Here is a 27,173-nt window from a genome sequence, read left to right on the forward strand (position 1 = left end):
TCCCTTCATGTCCTGAATCAACTAACATTAATGTTATTTATTCCCAACAAGTCAACAGAGATCCACTTTGTTGGAACCAATCCAACAACATCCAATCAGGTTGCAGGAGAGAACTGTGAAGAACTAATGTTAGGTTACTGATCACCAGTTAGAAAAAAATGACACATAAGTCAATTTCATTTGCGCACAAAAACTGCGTTTGGTCAATGTAAAAACAAATAACAGTATGCAAACTGTGTGGGTGGAAAATTACAGATAGAGATACAACAATTTCCAACAAACTTCTTTTGAAATATAATTTTTAAAAAGCATTTACTATATTTCTGAATTTAACATATTATTATTTTGTTTTTAAAATGATATTACATTTGGTTTAGAATGCGTTACGACCAGGGGCGTCGTTTCAGCAAAAGCTAAGGTATGGCAATATGACATGACGTCACAGAGCTACTGATGATGGAGTTTCAAAAATATGAACTTCACTTTGGTCTTTTACCTGTCAGAAGTACATACGATGCTATTGGAAACTGTTTCAAAGGACATGAAGCTGTTTCTCACATTCATAATACCTCATGTCTGCATGTAATGCACGACTTGGTGAGAGCAGTGAAAACATCGGACCTATTTCGGCACATATTTCAGCACCACGGACAGTGAGCGGATGTTTAATTATCATTAGTCATGTGTTTAACTTCACAGAAAATAAAGAAAATAAATTAATTACAAGCTCATTTCTAGAAGACAACCAAGGAGTCCGGTGTATGAAACACAGCAAAATAAAGGCCATTTTGGGACAATACTGTATAGGCGAATTTATTGGAGTGTCTCCAGGGACCGAAAATACAAGCTTAACATGCCGACATGAAGAAAAAACCCCCACATACAATCAGACAGGGTTCAAGACATCATTTAGACAGGCTGTCTACAGCAGCAGAGCAAAATGTTTTTACAACACACAGATAACTCACATAACTCATAACTCACGGAGGAGCGAAGTGGCTAACAATTTGATTCAATAACACTCATATTCACTAACACGCGTATTCACTGATGAGCATATTATTGACTTGTTTAAGTGCAATACAATGAAACAACCAGCCAGTGTGCCTTGGACTATCTAACATATTGCATCTGATCACTTGCAACAAATATGAAGGACATTCACAAGTAAGATGACTACAGAACCTCTCTCTTTTTTTCCTCCCGATTCCAAGGTATGGCAGCTGCCATACCTCGCCATACCTAAATGACGCCTATGGTTATGACTTTCTTAGGACTTAGAATTAACGTTTAGGACTTGTCAGTCTTAACTTGGGACTGGACTTAGAACTTTTGAACAAAGACTTGAAACTTACTTGTGGCTTGCAAAACAATGACTTGGTCCTACCTCTGGTTGGTGCATACAAAAAATAGATTAAGAGGAAGTAAAAATAAAGGCAAAGTTACTGCAAATGTTAAGAAACATAAGAGATATTTAAGTAAAATCAACGTTCAAACTCCGTTGCAAAAAGCATTGTTCAGGTCATGGCAGATCACATTTTACAGGGACACAACATCCATGACTGACAAAGTAATATATGTTCCCAAAGATTCTCCACCATGTCATTAAAATGGCTGTAGCACCATTTGTACATGATTGATGTAGAATTCAGCCGTGACCACAAGGGGACAGCACAGCAGTATGAAGCAGAAGCCTCCTTTCTAATCACAGTAATCCCCTCAGACTGATGCATGCCTGGTGTGGAGCATTAAGGTGTCCTCAGTGACCCCTTAATGCTCCATATTTTACACAGCTCAATGATTGGTTGTCAGGAAAGCTCTTTTAGGACTGTGTGTGTGTGCGGATATGTCTTGGGGCATGGTGTAGAAAAAATGGTTTTAATTACCCAAAGCAAGCCATTTTAACAACCTAGCTGTCTCATTGTTCTCAGTATTATAGACTGTTCTTTCTTCTTGCTCACGAGCAGAGAAGGACTATGGTTGACAAGGTCGTTTGGTTAATCCTGACTAGGTGTTTGAGCAGCAGCTGCCCAGATTATCATGACATTTTCTATAAATGTTTTATGTATTAAGAGGATGACTTTTTCAATTTTGGTGACTCCCTGCTCTTTCCTCAGCACCACCACCAGTTAAGAGGTTTCACTTGTTCACAGTAAAAGTCAAAATCTGATCACATTGTCATGAAATGTAGTGTCAAGATAAACACTTTATGGTCCACATAGTTTTTTCTTCAGGAGAAAAGTGGTGGCAAGGAGCTGGGGAGTGCTTCATCCAGGTGCTTCATTAAAAAAAAAATCCCAGCACTTTTTTTGATGACGTGCTCCACATGGATATGTTTCTATGACAACAATATCTTGACACTGACGTTGGCTAGCATTAAAAGGAGGTTGACTACACAGTCAACATCAGGCTTGCAAAGTGAATGGTGATAAAAGCACAACACTCACCAGCATATCCAGTGTCCACCAGCCAATGTGCTCCCAAAAAAATGAGATTTCCTGTCTTTGCTGTGATAGTAGACAGTAGCCTAGCAAAATGAAGTGGCAGTGACACCACTGGCACTTTTCTGAAAAGTTCAGAGATTTTCAACCTAAGTGCTTGGAGCGGCCACACAAAAAAGGCGGAGTTCTCTGAAAAAAGACGTTGGGCGCAGCGCTTTTTCTGTAGGTGGCTGCATGCAGTGACATATGCTCTCTCCCCATTTGGGGAGACACAGGCCCTTAGTATTTAGCTGGTACAGTTAATAACAGCCTCCCAGAGCTGCTTGCATGTTTGTCTAAATGTCAGCTGAAGGTAGATGGAAAAGGAAAGGGAAAAGGAGAAGCTAACCAACATGATCTTTTCAGAGTTTCAGTCAAGATACTTATTAGCATAGACCTCTCTGAAGAAGTTTCAAAAACAATTGAGTGGTCTATGTCTGCTAAAAAAGTGAGGAAAAGGGGTCAATATTTGTCCATATATTGTCTGTAACAAGCCATAATACCCTAAGTAGATCTAACTGAAATTTCTTGGAGCTAAGCCCATCAATTTATTTTTATAACATACTGATAAAAACATTTTGTCTCTTTTTTTTTTGTTCTCAGTTATACAAAGGACGCATCAATGCCACCAGCCACATGATCCAGCATCCCATGTACGGAGCAGGCCACAAGTACCGCACCCTCCATCTGCCCATTTCCACCACGCTGGCCGAAGTCCTGGACCGGGTGTCTGGTATGTTTCAGTACAGTGAACTTAAACCTTTCATTGGATTAGTACATTGAGCAGTGTGGATATATAAACCTTACAGCCAACAGGAAAATCTGCTGCTAGTGTGTGAATAAGTGCATGTCTTGCAAGAAGACAAGACAGTCATGTCATACTCACCAATCTTTTGTAACTGAAATGCTGTTGTCATTCACGGATTATTTTATAAAGATATCTCTTTCATTGTAATTTTATATTGCAGCAGTGGAACTTTTTTGGCTTTATGCACCACTGAGCAACTTCCATAGGAATGAAGGGGCCCTGCCTCTAATGCTGTATCCAGTTCTCTTTATACATTCATGGTTGAACACCCGTCTCCCACCATGCTTACCCTAAGTAATATTAAAAATAATTCAATAAGAAACACACACACATTGACAAAAACAAGGCTCAGAGCTTACTGTGCACACTGTTTCCATGGCAGCATTGTTCTTCATGTTTACATCCCCTACAGCAAGGACTAATAAAATTTATGGAAATGAGCTTTCTGGTTTTACCCCTAGAGAACACTTTTTGACTTCACTCTCAGATTGTCAAACAAAATGGTTCTTATATTCCCTTTCCATTAATATATAGATGCTTTTTGTGTGTTGCAAACATTTTGACATAACTAAAAATTTCTCAAAAAGAAGACTTACGAGAAACCGCTGATTCTCACACAAAACACTATGTCTGCTCAGATCATGGTTTGGTGAACCATTGCCATTGGCCAGCAGTTCCTAACCTGGGGGTCTGGACCACCTCAAAGTGTTGCAAAAAGCATATCTAAGGAATCTTGAGAGAAATTACCAAGATGAGAAATTAAAAAAATAAATAAATAAAAACAAGTCCATTTTCATACATTCCTCTAATTTTAACTTTTTGTGATGTGATATACTAGATAACTCAGGCCTAGGAATGCCTGTTACCAATGCACTTTTTCTAAACCCATAGTGATGAGTAACTGTTGACCACAGGTTGCATGTAGGCTCACAAGTCAAAAAAAAAACAACTGGATACCACTGTCCTAGGCTGGGCTAACCCTCCTCCTCATTTCTTGTAAGTGGATGTTCTGATTATGTTTCCTTCCATTTGGCTACCTCTGCCCAGCAATAGCTGTGGCTGGGGTCATTATGTTTTTGGGTTGTCTGTCCTCCCCATTCTCGTGAACATGGTATCTCAAGAACACCTCAAGGAAATGTCTTAAAATTTGCCACTAACATCCACTTGGACTCAATGATAAACTGATTAGATTTTTCTGGTCAAAGGTCACTGGGTCCTTGTGTCCGTCTCATTCTTGTGAAAGCAATATTTCAAAAAGGCCTTGAGGGAGTTTCCTCAATTTTGACACAGATGTCCACTTGGACTCAAGAATCAACTGATTAGTTTATGTTTTCTCTAAACATTTGAAAATACTTAAAATGAAGAGTTATATAAAAAAAATGAACTGAGTAGAATTTTGTGGTCAAAGGTCAAGGCCATTGTGACCTCACAAAGCATGTTTTGGCCAAAACTCAAAAATGTGTTCTCTAATTGTGATAAAATTCCACACAAATGTCGAGCAGCATTAAATAATGAAGTGATGACATTTCATATCCAAAAGATCAGAGGTCACCCAGCTTCACTGGGACATCGTAACGTTCAACAAAATCACTTTTCTAGCCATTAGTGAACCTCATATTTCAGAACAGAGGGGAAGACATTTGGATAGATACCGCATTGGTGATTCTAATCTTGAGTGTCCACCTTAAAGCTGTGCTGATTGGTTAGATCTTTTATGCTGCTGGGGGGAAGACGTGTGTGAAGCATCCGTGTTTTCACAGACATGGATTTAAACTGTAATTGCAACTTGAGTGGTTCATAACTGTGGAGCAGTAACTCAAGTTTTCTCTGCCATGAGGCACAGAGGACATGTCCCAGCTTGATCAAAGTATATTTTGCTCCTCTGCTTTGCTTTTTGTGGCAGATCATAAACAACAAAGTTTTGCAATGCCACCGCAATCCTGTTTCTTAAGCATTTGACTATTTTATTCACCAGCGTCTCAATGATGGACAGCTTTGAGTTTAACTTGCTTTATAAAGGCAATCAAGGACAGTGGGGCCACATTTGATTTCATTATGTGTTTCTACAACCTAGTGTATTTGCAGCCTTCACTCTAACCTAATTCTAATCAAGGCATGAATGATTAGGAACTACTTTTTAAACCATTACAGCTGCAGTTTTAATTGTAGTGTAAATTAGTAGCAGACTGTAGCCCAAGCTTCAACTCTGTGCTTCAGCCATGTGACCTTGTGGTTTAATTCTCTGGCCTTCAGTGCAGCACCGTTGCTGTGAGCTGCAGTATTACTGTTAGCTTTTAGCCAGCTATGTACTGTACATGATGAATGACTCACCTCTTGGGACCTTGAGAGACATACACACACACACACACACACCTCTTCACAGATTCTTATTGAAAATATAAACTGTTTTAAGCTCAAGTACTTATGTTTACATTAAAAAAATAAATGACAAAAAATATATGTGATACTACTCATCTGATTTGATGCTGTCCTCCATTCACCCAAACAGACACACCCAGCATTACAGCCAAGCTGATCAATGAGCAGAAGGAGGACAAGGAAAAGAAGAATCATGAGGAGAAGGAAAAGATGAAAGCAGACAGCGGCTTCCAGGACAACTACAGTGTTGTTGTGGCCTCAGGTACTTGGATCTGTTCCATACACACCCCTTGTCCAATGGGAACCCAGCCATCAGCTATTTAGCCAACCTCTGCTGGTCACTGTGTGTTATCCCACTGACTACATGCCAAACAGATTGAAAAGGGAATTGCAGACATTTTTACACACAAATAGGGAGCACTGAAATTCCAGAAAAAAAAAACGCAAAGGCCCCAATCACACAGAAAACATTTTTCAGGTTGCAAAACGCGAGGCGCACTGCACTGCCTTTAAAAAATTTTTTTCACTCCACTAGTAAAAAAAAACCAAACAAACAAAAAAAAAACGGTTGCTGTGCCATTTTGTTGTTGCCATGCAACCACCCGTCACCTCTTTACCCTTACCTTTCCGTGATTGAATCGACTGTTCATTGATGTATTTATTTATTTTATTTATTTCACAGTAGTTAGTAGGTAGTTACTAGAATGGACAGGCAGAAGGTAGTTGCTCTAGCTCTGGATGAGGGTGAGATGCTGTCTGCAAAGAGTTTGTTGGGCACAGGGAAACGGAGATCTGTGTGGGTACATGAGACCCTAAGAAAGAGGGTGGATCACAGGGAGTCCCGCCAGTTGGCTCAGGAGCTTCGCCTCCATGATGGCTGTGTCCAGTAGGGGTGGGTGATATGGCCCCAAAGGTTTACATTATGATAGGTATAATCACGTGACAATACCCACTCTCATCTGTGCATGGCGAGAGAGGAGAGGGAGAGACGCTGTGCTGCTGCCAGCAGAGCCGCTGAATGAGCTGCCCTTTGCAGGGAGAGTAACTCACGGTAACTTGCTTTAAGAGTCTGAGAAGTCCGAGGCTGTTCATAAAACATTCAAGATGCCACAGTTTGTTCCACACTACTGAAGCTGCTTGTCATTTTGGAGCCACCATGGAGTCTATAATAATTTTGCTTTCAGCCATGCTTTTTGTTGCCATGGGTAACAGTTTGACATGACAGGGTTTCCGCGGGTCATTAAAAAGCATTAAATAGATTTTGCGAAAATTAAGGCCTTAAATGGCATTAAAAAGCATTAAATTCGATGTCCAGAGGCATTAAAAAATTAAATACACTTGATGGAAAAAAACCATTGTTAGTCACTATTTATTTTGATTGTATAAACATTTAATAATTTTGATCGGAAGTATAATGTGATGATTGACAGGCGGAACCCTTTAATTGGCTATTGTTTACGGCCGGTGCACGAAGTCACAATACCGGATGCTTGGAATGCAACGTTCTGTGAGGGTGCTCATCCTGTGGCCAAAGAGCGGAGGGAATATTAGCAAATGTCGGAAAAATGGGAAAATGCAAGTTTCAGCAGAAGTGGTTGGATGAGGAACTATTCAGAACCTGGTTAAAGCCCGTTGACGGTAAACCTGGAGAGGCATTTTGCAGCGTGTGCAAAAAAGAGCTTCAAACTTTGCACAATGGGCGTCAATGCAGTGAAATCACACATGCTGTCAGATAGTCACAAGTCGGCGATTAAAGGCAGGCGGCAATTAACTGTGCCGAATTTCTTTGCCGTGACCAGCAACCCAACTTCTGCTGTCGCCACCACCACTGCAGCTGCTGCTGCTACCACCACCACACCTACCGCTACAGTGACCGCCTCCACCCTTCAGGTTAGAGTTAGTTTTTCACATCATTCCTCAGGCTGGTTTTGTTAATTTTGAAATGTGCAAATAAATTCTGAGACTGTAAACCGTCTTGTGAGCCATTTCTAATTCACTATAGAGTGACAGTTAATGTAAATTTAGATTTTCATTGTCAAATGCTTACAATTTTGTCTATATATATATATATATATATATATATATATATATATATATATATATATATATATATATATATATAAATATATAAATAATGACGATGCAATCGCGAAGTGTGGGGGGAGACAGCGCGTGTGTGGAGCATGCTGACGAGATCGAGGCTGAACGAGGCTCAGTGAGAGGAGACAGAGGGGGGCTGCTTAGTGAGAGAGCGGAGGATGGGGGGAGGGGGATCAACGCCTCCGCCCGCTCGACACAAGCATACTCGGGCGTACTATAAGCGGAGCGGACTCCACGAGGAATGTCCGCAGTCATTCGGGCTTTCATAGTCGAGCGCACTTCCGCGTTGTAGTTTTCTGTAAAAATGTCCGTGAAAAATACATGCCGAGCAGTCACTGGTGCGCGGAGCGGAGTCCGCGCGGTCGTAAAATCTGAGCTTTGCGCGCACAGGGCTTGCGGACGTCCGCTTTGAGTCCGCACGGACCTCTGCGGAGTCCGTTCCGCCTATGTTCGGGCCGAGCGGTGAACAAACCAAACAACACAATGTCAGGAGAAATTGAAAAGATATGCCGTCTATGTAAAGTCAACTTGCTAATTAAGGAGCCATTACATGTTCAAGAGTTTTATAAAGCTGCTCAAACGCCAAAGAGAGGCTCTAAGTGAACGTTTCAGCGGCGACGCGTAATGACCCCCCCAGGGCGATGACATCGTTCATCGGCGATTTCACTAGATGGCGATAGGACGATAGGATATGGACAAGATCGCCCAACTCTCTCTCTCTCTCTCTAGATATAGATATATATATATATATACTGTATCTGCAGTTGGACATGGGCATTAAATTTGTTTAAAGTGGCATTAAAAAGGGCATTAAAAAGCATTAAATTAGATTTGCTGATACCTGCAGAAACCCTGCATGAATATGTCAACAGGCAGAAATATTGCCAGTATCACAATATGAATTTTTCATATAATATTAAAAAACCATACTGGTATTATGGTGAATGAGATGATATGGCACACCCCTAGTTTCCAGGCATATTTTAGGATGACTCGGGCAGTTTATTGCTGCTGTTTATTTTTGGACCTAGCATAACAAAAATGAGTGCTAACTACAGGGAATCCAAGCGAATGAGCACCACAAGTTTCTCCTACACTATTTACCAACTGTAAACTTGTGGTCGTGACCACCACAGAAGGCCTGCCTCTCAAATCTCAATTGGACAGTGGGGAAAAAGCAGGGAAGATGTGGGGCACATTTTTGCTCAGAGTTGAAGTCTATTCAACTCGAGGAGTTCAGAGCACTCTGGCCAAATCTCCTAGAGCACAGAAACGTGAGGTGCATTGCAATGCAAAAACAGCAAGCAAAAAGCTTCATTTAATCTTCAAACTTTAAGCTTCAAGATTCAAACAATTACAAAAAGCCGTCTCCAGCTGCTAAAACACTTTCTGTGTGATTGGGGCTTAAGAGTGCCATTTGATGCAAACGAAAATAAGCTTTTCACTTGTCATTGATGAAAGAAAATATCAGTGTTTTATGAGTGTCTGAAATCTCAATTCATTGCTTTATAGAGTTAACTGTTGAGTATTTGTACATAGGGAGTAGTGAACAAGTGATTCCGGAAACAACAGTTAACTTCGGCCACATGCCAAAAGGTTGATTAAACACTAGCAATAACAAAATTGGGGAATCATAATTTTCGCAGCCCAGTTAATCAGGATGCCAGTTGGTACATAGTAAGGGATCCTCTTTATTGAGTTGAAATCTTCTAGTCTAAAATGTGCTTAAGTGTTGCAGGTAGGCCTGTCAAGGTAAGTCCCTTTATTGAACGAAGAAGAAATAATAGCGATGAACTATATTATTGTCATTTTGAAAAGCTTCACACCTAATTTTTAATATGCATACTGCTACTGGGTACCTGAAGCACACATTTTAAACTAAAAAATAAACTTGGACTTACAGCTGTTCCACTGGCACAATAAATAACCTGTTGGTAGCTTTCAGTGTACAAGTATGTCTTTTGATCAAAATATTAACCTGTATTTCTGTCGATTAAAACAAGACTAACAGGCAGGTGATGTTTCCTCGTTGTCGTGTTTGTCATTAGGCTTGAAGTCCCAGTCCAAGCGAGCTCTTTCAACCCCTCCTCGACCTCCATCGAGGAGGGGTCGCGTGATGAGTGACAAGTTAACTGCTTCATCCGGTGTGGACCCTTCAGCCAAAACCATCAGTGTGCCTGTCTTCCACCTCTACCACAAGCTGCTTCCAGGTACTGTATTTACAGATGCAAGGTTAACATGCCGACTCACATCTGTCAGCAGGGCATCAAAGTGTTTGAGTCAAATACTCAAACTAAGTCATTTAAGTGAATTTTAGCATTTTCCCCATCCTCCCCTCCAGGTCAGCCCCTTCCACCCGAGATGACCCTGGCCCAGCTACTGACGCTATTGTACGACCGCAAGCTGCCACAGGGCTACCAGTCTATCAACTTGACTGTCAAACTTGGCTCCAAAGTCATCTCTGACCCTGGCCTTTCCAAGACAGACTCCTTCAAGAGGCTACGCACTGAGAAAGGTACCAAAAAAAAAAAATCCTCCAGTACTTGTTTTTCTGTTCAAATACTGTTCAAGTCACCAAAAGTTTTATTATTCTTTGATTCTAAACCAGTGGTTCTGAGCCTTTTATGGGCCAGTACCCACCTCTCTTTTATCCAGATCCCTAACTTCCCTGGAAATTAATGTTATTATTGTTTTATATTAGGGTCGGGTAATATTGCCCTTAAAAAGTATCATGATATTTCAGGGTATTTTTGTGATAACGATATTCTTGATGATATGACAAATAAGTAAAAAAGAAACAAATGTGCTTTCAGCCATGCTTGTTGTTAGGGATGCACCGAATATTGCAAAAAAACACACATTCGGTATTCGGTGGAATAAGTTAAAAGCAAGGCTGAATAATAGCGGCGTGTTTTGATAACGCAATCAAATGGCGTGCCGTGACGGACGGAATAAAATCTCGGCAGTGTGGTGATCCGTCCGTCACCGCATTTGCGACTAAAAATAGTTTTGAATGAGCAAAATAGGCTTAAATCATTCAGCACGCTGTGCGAGCAGCCTGCAGATTTCAACCAGCAGCAGAAACGAAAGGCGAATCCCACTGATTGTGGGTTGAACGGGGGTCACAGACACAGACAGGAATGTATTCCTGTCAAATACGGCGGCCATCAGCTTACCGGGTGGCGGAGAAGTCGGTTCCAATAATATCCTCTTCTTGGTGTCATGGCTGTCCAGAAGTACCTGAACGGCCGAGCCAGCCGAACACAGGTATGTGACGTGTCAGAGGAGAAACGAGCCGTTCGCATTACTCTTTCTAGCAGTAGTGGCCCCCCCTATGTTCATCACTCATTGATGCTGTTTTTGAAGTATGAATAAGTCAATAAGTAATTTATTCCATTGAAATATCATTGATGTATTATAGAAAAGTGATTTATCTTTTTATAAATGACAAAAGGCACATCTGCCTCATTTTCGCTGTGGTATTGTGATACTACACAGAACCACGATATTTTCATTGGTATCGCACAGTGGGTCCCAGTTTGGTACCGTGACAACACTAATCTGGAGGGGGTTCATCTGCAAAAACTAATGAAAAACTAAACAATGATATTCAGTATTCAGCCAATAATATTTGGCTTCGGCTTCGGCCACAAATTTTCATTTGGGTGCATCCCTACTTGTTGTTGCCATGAGTAACAGTATGACATGAATATGTCAACAACTTGAAATAGTGCAGGTATATCATATTAAAAATTAAACTGGTATTATTGTGAACAATATGATGTGCCCCCCCCCCCCTCCAATGCTAGCTTTAAAAATGAGTGTCACAGCCTCTTTGAAACAATAATGTTGGGGTGCCACTGTGTTTAAGTCCATTGGAAATTCTTTGCCCTAGTCCAGTGTAAAACCATCTGAATGGAAGAGAATGGTATGAAGGGATGAATTTTTTTAAACTGAAAATATTGTCAATAGAAAAGGGGGTTAAAACTTACACTGCAGGTACATTGTAAAAGGGTTGTGCTGCAGTAGAAATCCAGTCCAGTGGTTATTACTCTACTCCTGCATCAAGTTTTAATGGAGTTGTGCTTTGGTCAGGGCTCAGTTCACTTTACCTGGGCTATTTCTTGGGCTGCTTTGAAAGAAAACCTTTGAAGTCAAAAAGATTGTTGAGTGGTTTTTAGCACAATCTGTTCAATCACAGTCACTCTTCTTTTTAGCTTTGCAGCCCTCAGGGAATTAAAGCTTTTTGATCCTTAGATGTTGCTTTCCTACAATATTCATGGGAGTTTTAGATATTAATGTATATTTCTTGCATGTATAATGGCATATAGGAGGCTTGTGTTATACAAGGGTTGCTGTGTTGTGGGTTGTGAGTATTTTGACTCGATGAAGTATATTTATGGTGTAATTTGTAGTCATTTACTCTGACTTAAAGTCGCTTAGTCTCTTATCCAGTGAGACAGAGACTAAAAAGAACACTTGCTGATGTACATGGGGTGAGGACAGGTTGTTGCTGGAATCAAACTGCTGACCCTCCTTTGGCCAGAGGGCAACACTCCTGGTCCATAGATGTCGTGACTTTAGGGCTGGTTATATTTAGCTATCTGATTCTGCAGGCTCAAGGGTCAGTACTAGGTCAGATTCATTTTTTACATCAATGTCTTGTTTTGATGATCTCAGCACTGGTGAATCTGCAGATCTGCACAGATAACTTTTGTCTATCGACCATGTCCTGTCTGCTATTCATAGTTTCCATTTTAAAACTGTAGTCCCATTTGTTTGGATGGATGGTCGGGTAAGTCAGTATCATAGATGTCGTACTCGAAGGACAAACTTGAATGCATCGTCAGCTTGTTTTGTTTTTTGTTTTACCTCAGGTGGAACTGATGATAATAATTATGTCCATGCTGTACTTTATTATAATGTCCCAGTTAGCCATAACAGTCAGCAAGCAGCCAAGAGAAATCTTGCAATCACTTTCAGTTGTTTTCTTTTTTTTCTTATTTGGTCATATTACCACAAGACTTATTTTGAAGCTATGGTCCATAACTTTTCTGTGATTTGTGTTTTAATATGTCAGGGATGCAGGACGTGTACCTAGCAACATTAATGCTGATTATTTCTGTGGGTGCAGAGAGTTTACAGCCCTCCATGAAGGAAGAAGACATTTAGGTGTAGTTATAAAGCTTTCAGAACTCAAAATATTTTTTTCCTTGTACTCTCACTGGTGCATATTACTTTTTAAATTTCATACACCATATTTTTTTTAGTGCACCTTTTTTTTTGTTCATTGGACATGTGGTGTGAAAAGTGTCAGTTGAGTGTCACGGTCGATGCGTAGGATTTGGTGGCCCTGCACAACATATTTTCTGTACAAAGTTACATGCATGGTGCATGAGCTGAGCATTACGTACACCTCTCGAATTTTACATGCTCTACTCTGCATATGCACATGGTATTTTGATTCCTGACTGCAAGATGCAGCCTGGTAAACTGATGTTGTTCCTCAACCTTGCCTGGCCCTAAATGAGCAGGTGCAGATTTACCACTTCTCTTCCAAAGAACGTAAATAAACTACCGCATTCTTAAATGTGCCCACTGCCTAGACACTGATCACTTGATGTGGGCAGTAATTATATTCATTTAACCAATGTGTCCTTCTTCTCTGTGGCTGCTGAATTCAGATAGCCTCATTACATGAGCTAACAAATGGCCCAGATGAGTCTCTCGCTGATCCAGACTGTGCATCAGAGATTTTATTTTCGAGTGAATTTACTGTTGGCTTATTTTGCTTTGTAAAGCTGTTCCAGTTGTTTTGCCTCTGAAAAAATTACCCTGACTACTGTCTGCCTTAATGCACTCACATCCTGTTTGCCGTATGCTACACTTAACTACATGGCCATTCACCGAGAAATGGGCCCAAAACCTTTGAGATTCATCTCTCTTTCCCTGAAAACCTTTTTACAGCAGATGAAAGAAACAAAATGGCAGTGACCCCTGATAAAAGTGGTGAGACTTTTTCTTTAAATTCACTGATTTCAGCAGGTGGAAATGTAGACTCCATTTGCGTCTGTCCCCTGTGTACACACATCGGTACACATATCCACATGTACCTTTCACAGAACCAGTTTCTTGAGGCATTAGTATGCTTAAAATAGGGTTGGGTTAACATCTGAACACATACCAGTACCTGGAATTTGGCACTGCTACTCGATTGTCCCTTTTTTCTGTACTTTACTTCTCTGCAATAACCAAAACTTGATTTTTGAAGAAGCTGTTGGGGTGACGCAGACTGTAAAGCAATTCTGCTCCACTACTCTTTTCAGATCACATGCAAAGCTAATCTTCTGTCTCTGTTTGTCTGCTTGTGTGTGTGTCTTTGTCTCCTCGTCTAGTAGAGGTACTAAGCTATTACTAAAATAATGTAGAAAACAAAATAGACCAGATGCAGACTGGTGCTGCAGTGATAGTTTTGGCTTTCTGGAAAATTTCCTGTTTTTGGGGTGTTCTCGACTTCTTACCCAAGTTAAACCCAGCAATTCCAAAGAACTCCACCCAGTTGCACCTTTAGGTACCAAAATTGGCATTGGTGGATTCATGTGAACTGATACTCTGTAGTACCGACGTAATTTGGTCAGTACCCTTAACAGTACCAAGTTTGGTAGTCAACCCTAGCTTAAACAAAGTGCTTGTCAGTGTTTGAAATGCTTTTGCCCCTAAATCTTGCACAAGTAGGAACTGACAGGCTGCATCCAACAATTTTGTTAACTCTGAAATCGAAAATCCATCAAGCATGCTGACCTGATCCAGCCATCTGCCAGGTGTGTGCAGGTGTAAAAGTAGGCAGGTTTTGAATTTTTCTCTCTGTGCTCTGAACAGCTGAGTGCAAGACTTTGAATAACTTTGAGGAGAGACTGTCAGAGAGCGTGCACTGTTATACCCATTTGTGCAATTCATTGTGTCTTACCCTTCTCCATGACAGCAGACATTTCACCCATTCAGAACAGGTACAAACACTTCTGCTTCTACAAGCAGTCAGACAACACATCGTAAGAACTAGTTGTGATTGCATTTACCCCGGCCTTAAATGCAGAAAGTGTTAAATTTCAGTTGAAACTTAATAGGTAGAAACTTGTGAGTCCAATGTTATAGGAGTGCAGTGCTAAATCAGTGGAGCATTCTGTCAAAAGGAAGTTGTCGTCATCTCTGTGGAACCTTTTTATGTTAATTTCTAAGTTGTCGTTTGCCTCCCTGGTTTGCTTGCATTTAAAAGAGAAAAATCATATGGTAGAAGTACTGTTTAATTATTCCTCAGGCAAGCTGTCAAATTAACAGCTCGCACTCGCCTTCCTGAAAACGGGCTCTAATCCTGTTTTGGAAGTTAACACTAATCTCTGTTAGAAACCCTTTGATTTACAATCCCAATGACTTTTAAAATCCATGGCCAAGAGAAAGTCAAATTAGTTATATTTATATAACCCAATATCACAAATCACAAATTTGCCTCAGGGGACTTTAGATCTTTACAGCATACAACATCCTCTGTTCTCAGACCCTTGATTCAGCCAAGGAAAAACTCCCCCCAAAAAACCTTAAATGAAAGAAACCTCAGGTAGAGCAACAGAGAAGGAACCCCTCTCTCAGGACAGATGGTGACACATGGAATAAATGTTGTGTCTACAGAATAAACCAACATAATAAAATTACAGTATGAACCCTGATTATGACAAAATGATATGTAGATTGTATGCATGTATGAAGAATAGATCCAGGAGGACACTGAGCAACTTGAGATGTTGCCAGACATCCACAAACAAACACAGGCAAAACTCAAGCACTCAAATTCACACGGAGAGAACACACACACACACACAGAGGAAGAGCGGGACAGGAGGAGAGGCTCCAAACATCTGGAAAGAGGCACTGACAGCCAGGGGAAATAGAGAGAGGTCCCAGGATGGCTGACGGTTCAGCTCAGAGTGGGGGAGGAAACAAAAGCCCTGAGAGAGATGTGGAAGGCAATGAATCATTCGGCTGATTTTCTCCCGTGTAAAAGATGATGATGAGTGGCTTTTTGGAGACAACTTATCAATTGACCTGAGCTGTATAATCATAAGACAGCAAGGCTGTGCCATTACAACAGAATGGTGGTGGGTTAACACAAGTGGAGGTGGGGTGTGTGTTTTGCCTTTCACCCTTTGTTTCATTTTGACCGTCTGACTTTGTCTTCAGTGTCATGTTGTAAGTGTAAACAAGGGCATTAGGACGGTGTTTCATTTTCTCCTTTTTGATCAGCACATATCCATCGTCCAAGGGCAGCACACCCTCAACTGCAGACGTTAAAGCCTGTTGATCAACAGTGGGAATTTCATTTCACTGTTTGGGTTTCCTCTTTGTTCATTTATAACATAATTAACTGTTACAACAGTACTTTTGGCAGCACCTTTGGTGTCTCCTTCAGGAATTGCTCCATGGAAATGTATATGTTCATCAGACGTTGCGCTAGACTTTTTTGTCGCCGGTCATTTTGACTGACAGGGTCATAAAAATCCAGTCATAATCTATTTTTACCGGTCATTTTAATTTTTGTTTTTAAATGATAATAAAGATATTCAAAGACATTTAGTTTTCATTCATTCGTTTTTAATATCTTCAACAAGCAAGTTATAAAGTGTGCATTAATAAGGACATGAACGAAAAGATGAACAGACATCCACACACCTGTGCCATTAGGCTTCGCCCTGGACACACCGGACGGCACGAACACGTCCGCTGTGTCCAGGGCGAAGCCTAATGGCACAGGACGGCACGAACGCGTCCGCTGTGTCCAGGGCGAAGCCTAATGGCACAGGACGGCACGAACGCGTCCGCTGTGTCCAGGGCGTTATGTAGTTACGCCTGTAGGCTCGGGGACACAAAATTAAAATTGTAATGAAGTGATTATGGTAGGCTATTGAAAAATGTGTTCGGTTATGCACTGTTGTGTTATTTTAAATTATAAACACGGTATTTTCTTCTCACGTTCCTCACTCAGTGCGTGCTGTTATTTTATTTTGAAAATTGGCCAGATTCTCTCATCTTTTCTGTGTCCGACTTCCTGTTTGGTACGATCCACTCTATCCAGCTTGACAGAAGCGCTCGCGGCTCCCGTGAAAAATAGACCAGATGCCGAACTGAAGCACTGCCTCTGCGGGTGCTCCGCTCTGCTCAGCGGCCTGTGTGGACTGTCAGATAGATTAACATTGGCGCTGACTGAAAACTGCCTCCGCTGCTGGGTGACGTGCTTTGGTTCTACGTCCGGTGTGTCCAGGGCGTTACGTCAACAACGCTACATCAGAGCGTCAGATGAATGACCTTTTCTCTGCAGTGTGAAAACGGCAGCCACTTAAGCCGCTGACTGTGCACTCGCTGCCAAGTGGGCAGGGGTGGTAATTGCAACCGGTCAAAATGACCGACGGCCTTCAGATTTTCCGGTCATTGTTGTAAAAAAAACGGTCAGTGACCGAGAATATCCGGTTAACGCGACCCCTGATGTTCATTGTCTCCCCCAAATTACTACTATATATGAGGGGTGGGAAATTATCACAATACTCAGGCCATGATACAATATTATTGTGATTTTAAACGTTACGTGATATGCTGAGTATCGTGATAAAATATATTGCAATATATTGTGATTTATTACCTTTGGTTAACTGTAAATTATGTCCCCAAAGGAAAACTTTGTCAACATCTGTTTTATCTAATAAGATCTCACTTCAGTGATTTTACTTGCAGCAAAATGTATGTAGTGGACTGAAAAAGCAAGTGATTTTGATCTGATTTTTTTTTTTATTTTTTTTTTTTAATTCAAGTAAGATACCATACATTAGTAATTTATATGATGAAAAAATCAATACTTGACACTTTGTGACGATATATTGCCACACAAAAATAGAGCAATACTATGCTGTATCAATTTTTCCCCCGTCCCTACCATATATATATATATATATATATATATATATATATATATATATATATATATATATATATATATATATACAGTACAGGCCAAAAGTCTGGACACACCTTCTCATTCAATGCGTTAATTCCACTAATTAACCCTGATAAGGCACACCTGTGAAGTGGAAACCATTTCAGGTGACTACCTCTTGAAGCTCATGGAGAGAATGCCAAGAGTGTGCAAAGCAGTAATCAGAGCAAAGGGTGGCTATTTTGAAGAAACTAGAATATAAAACATGTTTTCAGTTATTTCACCTTTTTTTGTTAAGTACATAACTCCACATGTGTTCATTCATAGTTTTGATGCCTTCAGTGAGAATCTACAATGTAAATAGTCATGAAAATAAAGAAAACGCATTGAATGAGAAGGTGTGTCCAAACTTTTGGCCTGTACTGTGTGTGTGTGTATATATATATATATATATATATATATATATATATATATATATATATATAATATATAAATTACAGGTAAATAACTGTTTAAACAGTGTGATCTCAGAAGAGGTTGTTTCTCAGGAAGAGGTTGTCTGAACTCCCCTGTGCTGCCCTCAGTTTCTGTCCATGCTGTTGATGAATGAAGAGTCAGTGATGGAGCTGGTCTGTGGTGATTAGAATCTGTTGTTTTCTTCTCTTCCTCCTGCTCTCTGCTTGGTGGTTTGGGATATGGAAGAGAAGTAGACATATAGTACTATTGCTAGACCCCACTGCTGAAGACTCAAGTCTCTGTGGAGTTGCCTTAAAGAATCAGAGAGTTGAAGTTGAACTTTTAAAGCCAGGACTGCAGCTATGGGTTATTTTGATAATGAAGTATTTTACAGAATATTCCATTGAGTAATCAGATAAATGTACTTTATTAAAGAGTAAATATACAAAGAGAAAATAAGGCAGGTCACTCGTGTTTGCGTGTGTGTGTTCATGTGTTTGTGTGTGTGTTCATGTGTTTGTGTGTTGTTTTGTTTCATTTTGAAATGATCCCAAACTTTGGATACTTTAAGTTGTTTCTCTGGCCTTCCTCTGCTTTTCGTCCGTCACTTTTTCTCTTTCCTTTCATTTTGCAAGTTCACACCATTCATTCACATCACCTGTCCTTAGTGTAAGCACGTTGTTTGACAGTAATAGAGTGCTGCGGGGATGAAATTTTTCTGTAGGCCGACATGGAAATTAGTGACTGCCTGGTTCCCCCTTTAAAAAGCCTATAGGATTTTTCCATTGGATTTTGGGTTATTGCAGAAAATAAGCTCTGTGGCAAACAATCGTTTATGATAGTTAGCACGTTTTGTTCACCAAGATAATCTACACAAATGAACACTCATTTTATGATTTTTGAAGCCTAAATGCAAATTTACATAGCTAACATTTGGTTATAAATGAACTACACTGTGGTCCCATGATTTAACATCCCTCCCTTAACGAGGCTGTAAAGCTTTGTGCGCTCTGAAGTCTCATTTAGCAACTTGTTAGCAACTGCCTTTCTCAAAGACACAGAAATGCTTCAGAATTCACGAGTATTTACTGATATTTCCAGCATCTAACTAAAAACCCTTTAAAAAAAATCTGACTTTGATACGAGGGAACCAGGAAATGCAAACTCATTTCCTGGTTTTGGGACTCATTCCTGGGTCATCTGTGCAAGACACAGTGTGCTGTATTTATTAATTAAATGTAGCGTTGTTGCATATAATCTTTACTCATTAGTTTATTGCGTGTTTTAAACAGCTGTCTTTGAAGATTACGTTTCACTAAACGTGACAGAAATATACTCTGAGCATTAAAAACACAGGGGATCACTGGTTACTATGGAGATGCTTTTTGCAAAAGCATAAATGGAAAAGGATGCTTGGGTGTTTAATTTCTGTTGACTAAAGCATGGTCATAAAGATATAACTAATAAAATGGCATGTCAAGCTGAAACATGACCATGCTATTAACTTGTAAAAACAAAATTGCACACTAAACAAAAAACCACTGGGTCAAAGCGTTTAAAGAACCACAGCATTTTTATAGTATGAACATTAAAGTTTTGTTCAGTAATGCAGAGCCAGTGATACACCTTCTCTCTTGTTTCCAGCTTTGCAACATCCCAAGACAGAATATATTGCATATATTACAAAATAATTCCACATTGAACCAAACATTGAAAGAGTAATTGAATTCTTATGTCAGTGATGGAACTTCAGGTTTCAGACAAATACAGTGCTAACAAGTGTCCGAGATGCCAGACAGTGCATGAACATACAACAGGTCCTCTTTTTGCTCTCCTTGCAGTGGATCACTGTGACATGCTGAACAGCTGTCCTGAGGACGAACCAATGACACCCAGTGAGGAATGTCTGGATGCCGCTACTGACGAGTCCCTGCTGGAGACCAACCCCATCCAGTCACCGCTGCAGGTCTTCGCAGGCATGGGCGGCCTTGCCCTCATTGCAGAGAGGCTGCCCATGCTCTACCCTGATGTCATTCAGCAGGTGAGACTTAAAGCTGGCCACAGGCATATGCATGGACGATGAAAGTACTGTTAAAGCACAGGGGTGAAATGGGCTGAAGTCTTCACCCAAAGCATGTTCCCAAACAGACAACAAGTTTTAGTAACTACCAAGGCCACACAACATGGTAGCAACCATGGATTCAATATAAGCGTAGCTGTAGTTGCTAATCCAATGTGTTTTTTAGTTGATGGAAGTTAACTGTAACATTTTGGTCGCCTAAAATAAGACTTGTTCAGTGTTTGGTCGTAAAAGACCCTCGAAGGAGTTGGATGTCAAGTTTTTATGGTTAGTGCATTGTGATTAATGGTTTGAAGCCTGTTTTTTGCTGGCAACATTTTGCATTGGTATTATCATAATTAACCTCAGATGAAAATGCACTGTGCTAACCAAGCTAGCAGCCAGCGTTAGGGCTAGTTCCACCCTCTCATCCAAATATGATCACTTCTGGCTCCAAAAGTCCAAAATGGTGACGGTCAAAATGCCAGACTTAAGGCTGTAAAATGGGAGTCCTCAAACCAGTTGATATCACATCCATAATTTCATACATTCTATGATGATGAATCATAAAAGTGCTATGAATGAAATTGTAACAGCTGCCAGGCTGGCATGTCAACAGATTTACTTCCTGAACAACTTGAGTGGACTGCATCCATCCAGCTTAAAAGCTCCAGAAGAGCTAATAAGTGGACCTTGAGCTGGGACTGTGTTTTCAAACTTTTTATTCCAAGATCAAGAATGAACTTTGATGCTTCACATTGATCATATGCTAAAATGGCAAAAAATACTGGCAAAAGGCTTACTCCTTGATTACATGAGGATGAAACTTGAGGTTACAGATCTGTAATATGAAATGTTGTTCAGTGTCTGCCTTTGTTTGCCGAAGTTTTGTTTTTACATTTACAGTATGTGGAGAAGTCAGCCTCTCATCCCTCGGGCTTGAATTGTCCACATCATGACACTGCAGTTCCTGCTTTCCTAAATTCACCTGTCAGCACTGTCTCATATTCTGTCTCACCTTTGCTAAAGTTACCCTCTGTTCTCCCGGATGGTCGTTCACAGGTCAGTGCCCCAGTGGTGCCCTCCGCCACACAGGAGAAGCCCAAGGACAGTGACCAGTTCGAGTGGGTAACCATCGAGCAGTCTGGGGAGCTGGTGTATGAGGCGCCAGAGTCTATTGCCGCCGAGCCACCCCCTATCAACAAGCAGCAGTCTCAGTCGTCCTCGTCATCATCATCCTCAGTGCAAACGATGTCACCCATCCCTGCTCACTCACTGGCTGCTTTCGGCCTGTTCCTGCGCCTGCCAGGGTATGCAGAGGTGCTACTGAAAGAGAGGAAGCATGCCCAGTGTCTGCTGCGCCTGGTGCTGGGTGTCACAGACGACGGAGAGGGCAGTAAGTCTCCCAGTTTTTTGTTGTTTTTTTTTTTTGGGCTGGAATAGCAACAATTTCTGCAGCATTCTCTGCCATTGAATCAAGTCTTAAACATTTTAAGGGAAGTGCATGCACATCAGCATTTGTAGAATGGCCAATAGGAACGACCTTTCTGAAAGGACCTGTGATTGGCCAAAGTCTCCTGTCACTGGCTAGACTTTGTTAAGCCTGAAAACAAAACCAAAAGGATGTACTGAAGTCTAGTTTCTCTCACTCCACTTAAATAACAATATACTCAAAGTATTTTGGGATTCTTGCCTGGTCAAAAATCAAACTGCCTACCCCAGCTTTAAAACAGTACATTTTGTAACATGTTTATTATACATACGTGACAAGCAAACTGGATGTTAATCAATGAAGAAATGTCTCCTCGACAAAGCAGACACCCACACCTAATGAGTGGTTGTAACAAGGCATGGGTCCCAACAAATACCAAAACAGTTATATTGCAGAATAACATTGTCACAAGACATTTTACCTACTGCTATAAATTGGTTAATCTATTAATGTCATGAAAATCTTTACACAGATCTAAACAACAATATCAGCTCTTGTTCTCAAAAGATCACATAAGTTACTGCATTTATTGTTTTTTGAAAACAATACAAACAACAAAAATATTGAAATTTTCACAGTGGGAAATCCCTAGGTAGTGCATTTCAACAGTGGTGCACTAACACTGATATCAATAAACCAATCAATTCACTTTAACCCAAAACTTTACTACATGCCCCTAGTCCTCTGATTTAATTGTCTTCTTTGGCATCCTCTTAGGTCATATCCTGCAGTCTCCATCAGCCAACGTGTTACCCACGCTGCCGTTCCATGTGCTGCGAGCGTTATTCAGCAGCACCCCTCTTACCACTGATGATGGCGTTCTGCTCCGCCGCATGGCTCTGGAGATCGGGGCCATCCACCTCATCCTGGCCTGTCTGTCGGCTCTCAGCCACCACGCCCCCCGCAACCCCAACGCCAGCACCAGTGTGTCTGAGGTAATGATTACTTCAATCACTTTTACTGTATCCAGCAGCACAGATGATCTGTTTAGACTGACGGGACAGACAGAAAAGAGGAACAAACCCCAGATATAGAGTGGTGACAGAAAACTAGTAGCCGTCTGTGATGTGGTGCTGCGGAATTTATACACAAAACTGGAACTGAGCTAAGAGGGTCTGTAGGTCCTGAAACAGACTGGCCTTGTTTGTTCTGTTGTTGTGGTGACATAGTCTCATGCTCGCTCCCTGTCCCCCTTCTGTGTGCGGATTTATGGAGGTATCAAAGCTGAGGATGGATCATGGGGCCAATGACTTGAATATGAGCCAAGGACTTGTCGCTGTCCTTGAGCCCCTCCCCTTCTCCCCTAATCCATGTGCTGCAATGGGAGCACAGATGTGAGAAAAAAGACATAGACACCCACTGTTTTAAATAGAAGCTATGCATGTCGCAGAAAACATCAACTTGTAACTTCAACAGCATCACTGGTTTTTTGGCTTTAATAGATTACACACTACTTCAATCCTGGTTTAACTCCATAGGACCATCAAAACAATCCCATGACTGCTTGATTTGCTCATTTCTGAGCACGTTGAAGACAGAGCAGGCTTTGGCCTTTATTTTGAAGGACAGTGTTGATATTTTTATCTCCAATTCGCTAAAAACTGTTATTCAAGAACAGATACCATATACCTCCAGTGGTTTCCAGTGTGCAGTGCTGAATTTTACTGATCACTCAGATGCAACCTTTTTGTTATCACACAACTACCATTTTCATACACTGGCAATCACTTACCTTAAAATAATATAAGGAAAATATAAAAAATATTATTAGATAAAGCGGTCAGAAATACTCAAACCTTAACTCATCCTTCTAACCAGGGTTTCCATCGGTGCAGGTCCATTTGTCCTGGATGATTTCAGTGTCTCGGACAAATGGGAGAAATTCCGGTCAAATAACGTCTTTCTTTATTGAGCTCAAAAACAATTGATTGGCAGACTGTATAGAGAATGAAATCATTAAAAAAAAGTGGGCTACTTTTGCCTATATAATATATTCCAAATAAAATAAGCCCTATCAATAGCTTCACATGCATATTAGAGCTATTTAAAAATAAATAAATACCCAACCTAGCCCAGGTTTGTTGGGGCAGTATGTATACATAAAGAATTTTCTCAGCCTTACACCATGTACTAACATTGGTGGCTCTCTAACCACACTGAACCAATAAATATGCACTTCTGTTACATCATGTAAACAAGCCACACACCTATCAGCTGTGCGCTTGGGATCAGACTGGATATGTCACCATTTAAGATATGGGAGAGTGCTTTTTAAACTGAAAACACACGCTTATATTGTGATATTTATATTACAGTTTCAGCTGCTCATGTTTCATTAAGTTAGGACACAGTGACCTGAGAGATTTGCATTGAAATTTGAACAGATTTTCCTGGCCAAAAGACGGTTAAGTAGCACAAAACCGAAACCCTGCTTCTTACCCTGTACTTTATCTCATGTCTGTGTTGACAGCCGCAGATATCCAGTTGTCATGGTGGGGGGACCAGTGAGGAGCAGCAGCTGTACTGGGCTAAAGGAACTGGTTTTGGTACTGGATCCACAGCCTCAGGCTGGGATGTGGAGCAGGCCCTCACCAAACAACGGCTAGAAGAGGAACACGTCACATGTCTACTGCAGGTAAGTTTGCCCATCACATCATCTTTAAAATGGGCTTTTAAAGATATGGTGGCTTCAGAATAGGGCTGCACAATGAGGAAACTATGAAGATAATGAATAGCTGCTACTTGTGATAAATAAACAAATATTAAATTGGACTTTGTTTTTGACCCAGACTTGCACAGTACCTGTGTTTGTGCCTCATTGTCACTCCTGTATTCAGAATACAGTCCAAAACAATGTTGTGCAGCCTTTCTCCACAAAGTATTTGTACCCCTTTACCTTTATCAGGAACCTTTTAAGTTAACACATCCGTACATTGTGTTAAATTACAAAGAATATCATGCTGGCATTTTGTGTCTAAATTTCCCTGTTTATCTTGCTCAGCAGCTATCCTGCTGTCTGGGGTTTTGTGTCCCTGAAATCTGTCTTATTGGCAGTGCTTACTCACAGGCTTTGAGCATGTTCCAGGCGACTACTTTCCAAAGAGTTTGTGCACCTGTGGCATGCTGTAATGTGAGAAGCAATGAACAGAGCCCTTGATATGGGCACAGGAAAATTTGTGAATTGTTGGAGGTTTGAGTTTCCCCCAAATTGTCATCTGTGCCTTTGATTGCACTTCTTTAATCATTTTAAAAGAATCAAGGGCTTCTTCTCCTACAAATGAAAAGATTATTGTCTTGAATGACAGAACCCAAAATGTCTTAATTAAGATGAAGATTAATTTTCTAAACAGGGAGTTAGTGGTTGGTTCTTATCCAAGTGTACCATCATGACACAGCATGAACAAAGATAGAGATTTTCCTAGTTTGCTCCTACTCCAGAGCAGGTCATGTAAAATCTGTACTTGTATGTGTCAGTTTAAACAAGGTGGACAAGTTTTATTCTTAATTCACTCTACAGTATGTCTACATTGTTTTGTGCACTAGGTATTGGCAAGCTACATCAACCCAGCAGGCTCCAGCAGCTGCCACAGTGCTGATGCCTCTTCAGCAGACAGCAGAGCCCACAACAGCTCAGCTCTGCCAGCAGTGCTGCAGGAGCTGTTGAGCCAGTCCTGCCTCATCCCTGCCATGTCCTCCTACCTACGCAACGACTCAGGTAGGCTCCATTCTTTCACAAATGAAGGGTGAGACACACAAAGTCACAGAGATAGCGCTGTGACATTCAGCAAGGCTGAGAAAACTAGCAGCCGCCACAAATCTGTACCCTGCATTTTACATTGGGTGCCATTGTTTGGTTTGATGTAGATGTAGGGTGGATCACCAGTCATACTGCAATGAACGTTCAATGAGTGACAAGGTGTCCATGAAAGCAAGACTGCAATCCTGCCAACCTTTTCATTCTCCCTATTGCAATGTGCCTGTAGTGGCTTAATCACAGCTTGTGTTTCTCTGCCTGAATGGGGATTAACAAGCATAAAGCAGGAAAAGGACACCGATTGTCCATCTTAACCCTATGGGCCCGAACAACGCAAGTACGTCCAAATTCACACCTGTTCTTCTCTATGGATTTACTCTGCAACTGTTCGTCATAGCGAGAAGCCACTTGTGCACCAAACCACATGTTTTGGACAGCTGTGAAGTGAAAGAATGTCCCACCATCATGGTTCTTATATTGCCAGATTCCAGAGAGTCTCCCCTCTTCATATATGGCAGAATATGTCTACTTCCAGCTTGCTATGGTGAGATACATGTAAAAAATGGAAGAACTTAGTAACACAGATTTTTTTTTAATTGATATAAAAATGAATGTAAAATACAGGCACATAGGAGGACATGTAATGATGACAAATCTGGATAGCCCAGAATGTCCTGAGAAAAAAACAAAACAATATATAGCATGTGTATGTAGCCTTTATAATGACTGTGATATGAGCTTAAAAGTAAAGGCAGTAGAAATACTCCAAAAAAGTCTTAGGGCCCAAAGGGTTAAACAGGAATAACTTCAGTGACAAATATAACATGGGTCACAAAACCAACAGATGACCAAAGGCATCCATGAATTAGTGGAGCATTACAAACCAGCAATCCAACAGCCACACCCACTTCACGCAGTGATTGATTGGAGCAAACTCACTCTGCTGATGAAGTACAAGTCATGGTGGAAAAATGGTTTATGTGAAATGTGGTTGTGAGAAACAAAACTTGCTAACTTTGAAAATCATCTACTTATTAACTTAACTTATCTATCAATCTCTTACCTAAAACCTCTCTGATTATCAGAGACCAGGGTGTGGAACAACCTATCTATCGAAGATTGCTGTTAAAATTCATCATTCAGCAGTCAGCAGTGCTGTTAATTTACATGGCAGCATTATGCACAAACCTATGTTTGTTGCTGAGCATCATGTCATGGCTTCTGTTTTTTGCTTGTTCACAAGTGTCCTCATCCCATTAAATTATTTGACCCATTGATATTCATCTGTTGCTGAAACTGTCTGATTGTTCTTATTGTATGTGGGTTTCTGCTCATGATGTGAAGCGCTGCCAGCAGCTGGCCTTTGATGCTGCGATAGTGGATTTGGATAACTCTGGTCTTTGATCTCAGTGATGATAACTATAGGCTAAAGTTACAGCAGTGTAGTCTCTGTCTAGGTCTGAATTATAGGGGAAGCTGTCTGTGTCTGTGTTCTTGTGTGTTTTTAAAGGGAAAATTCGCCACATATGTGAATGTCCAGTCAGTGTTAATGGGAAATGTAGAGGATTGAACCAATAATTTCCTCAGTGCATGCTGTATTAACTGAGAAAGCTGAATCCTCTTGCTCATGGAAACACACTGGCAATGCCTACATGTACAAGGATGCATT

General features: G+C 40.8%; 1 protein-coding gene across 7 annotated transcripts in view; it reads left to right on the plus strand.

The window, feature by feature from the left end:
* Window positions 1-27,173, plus strand: part of birc6 (baculoviral IAP repeat containing 6) — a 143,689-nt gene that overhangs the window by 58,322 nt on the left and 58,194 nt on the right. For 5 of the 7 annotated variants that reach the window (XM_049601143.1, XM_049601149.1, XM_049601147.1 and 2 more), the window contains exons 56-64: window positions 3,084-3,213; window positions 5,798-5,929; window positions 9,816-9,977; window positions 10,109-10,282; window positions 20,017-20,240; window positions 21,321-21,654; window positions 22,468-22,685; window positions 24,221-24,385; window positions 25,294-25,465. In XM_049601143.1, coding sequence (XP_049457100.1) covers window positions 3,084-3,213; window positions 5,798-5,929; window positions 9,816-9,977; window positions 10,109-10,282; window positions 20,017-20,240; window positions 21,321-21,654; window positions 22,468-22,685; window positions 24,221-24,385; window positions 25,294-25,465 — 1,711 coding nt within the window. The remainder of the gene's footprint in view (window positions 1-3,083; window positions 3,214-5,797; window positions 5,930-9,815; window positions 9,978-10,108; window positions 10,283-20,016; window positions 20,241-21,320; window positions 21,655-22,467; window positions 22,686-24,220; window positions 24,386-25,293; window positions 25,466-27,173) is intronic. The other 2 variants (XM_049601146.1, XM_049601148.1) reach the window with 1 other exon arrangement.

Source organism: Epinephelus fuscoguttatus, linkage group LG16 (assembly GCF_011397635.1).
Source record: "Epinephelus fuscoguttatus linkage group LG16, E.fuscoguttatus.final_Chr_v1".
Taxonomy (NCBI): domain Eukaryota; kingdom Metazoa; phylum Chordata; class Actinopteri; order Perciformes; family Serranidae; genus Epinephelus; species Epinephelus fuscoguttatus.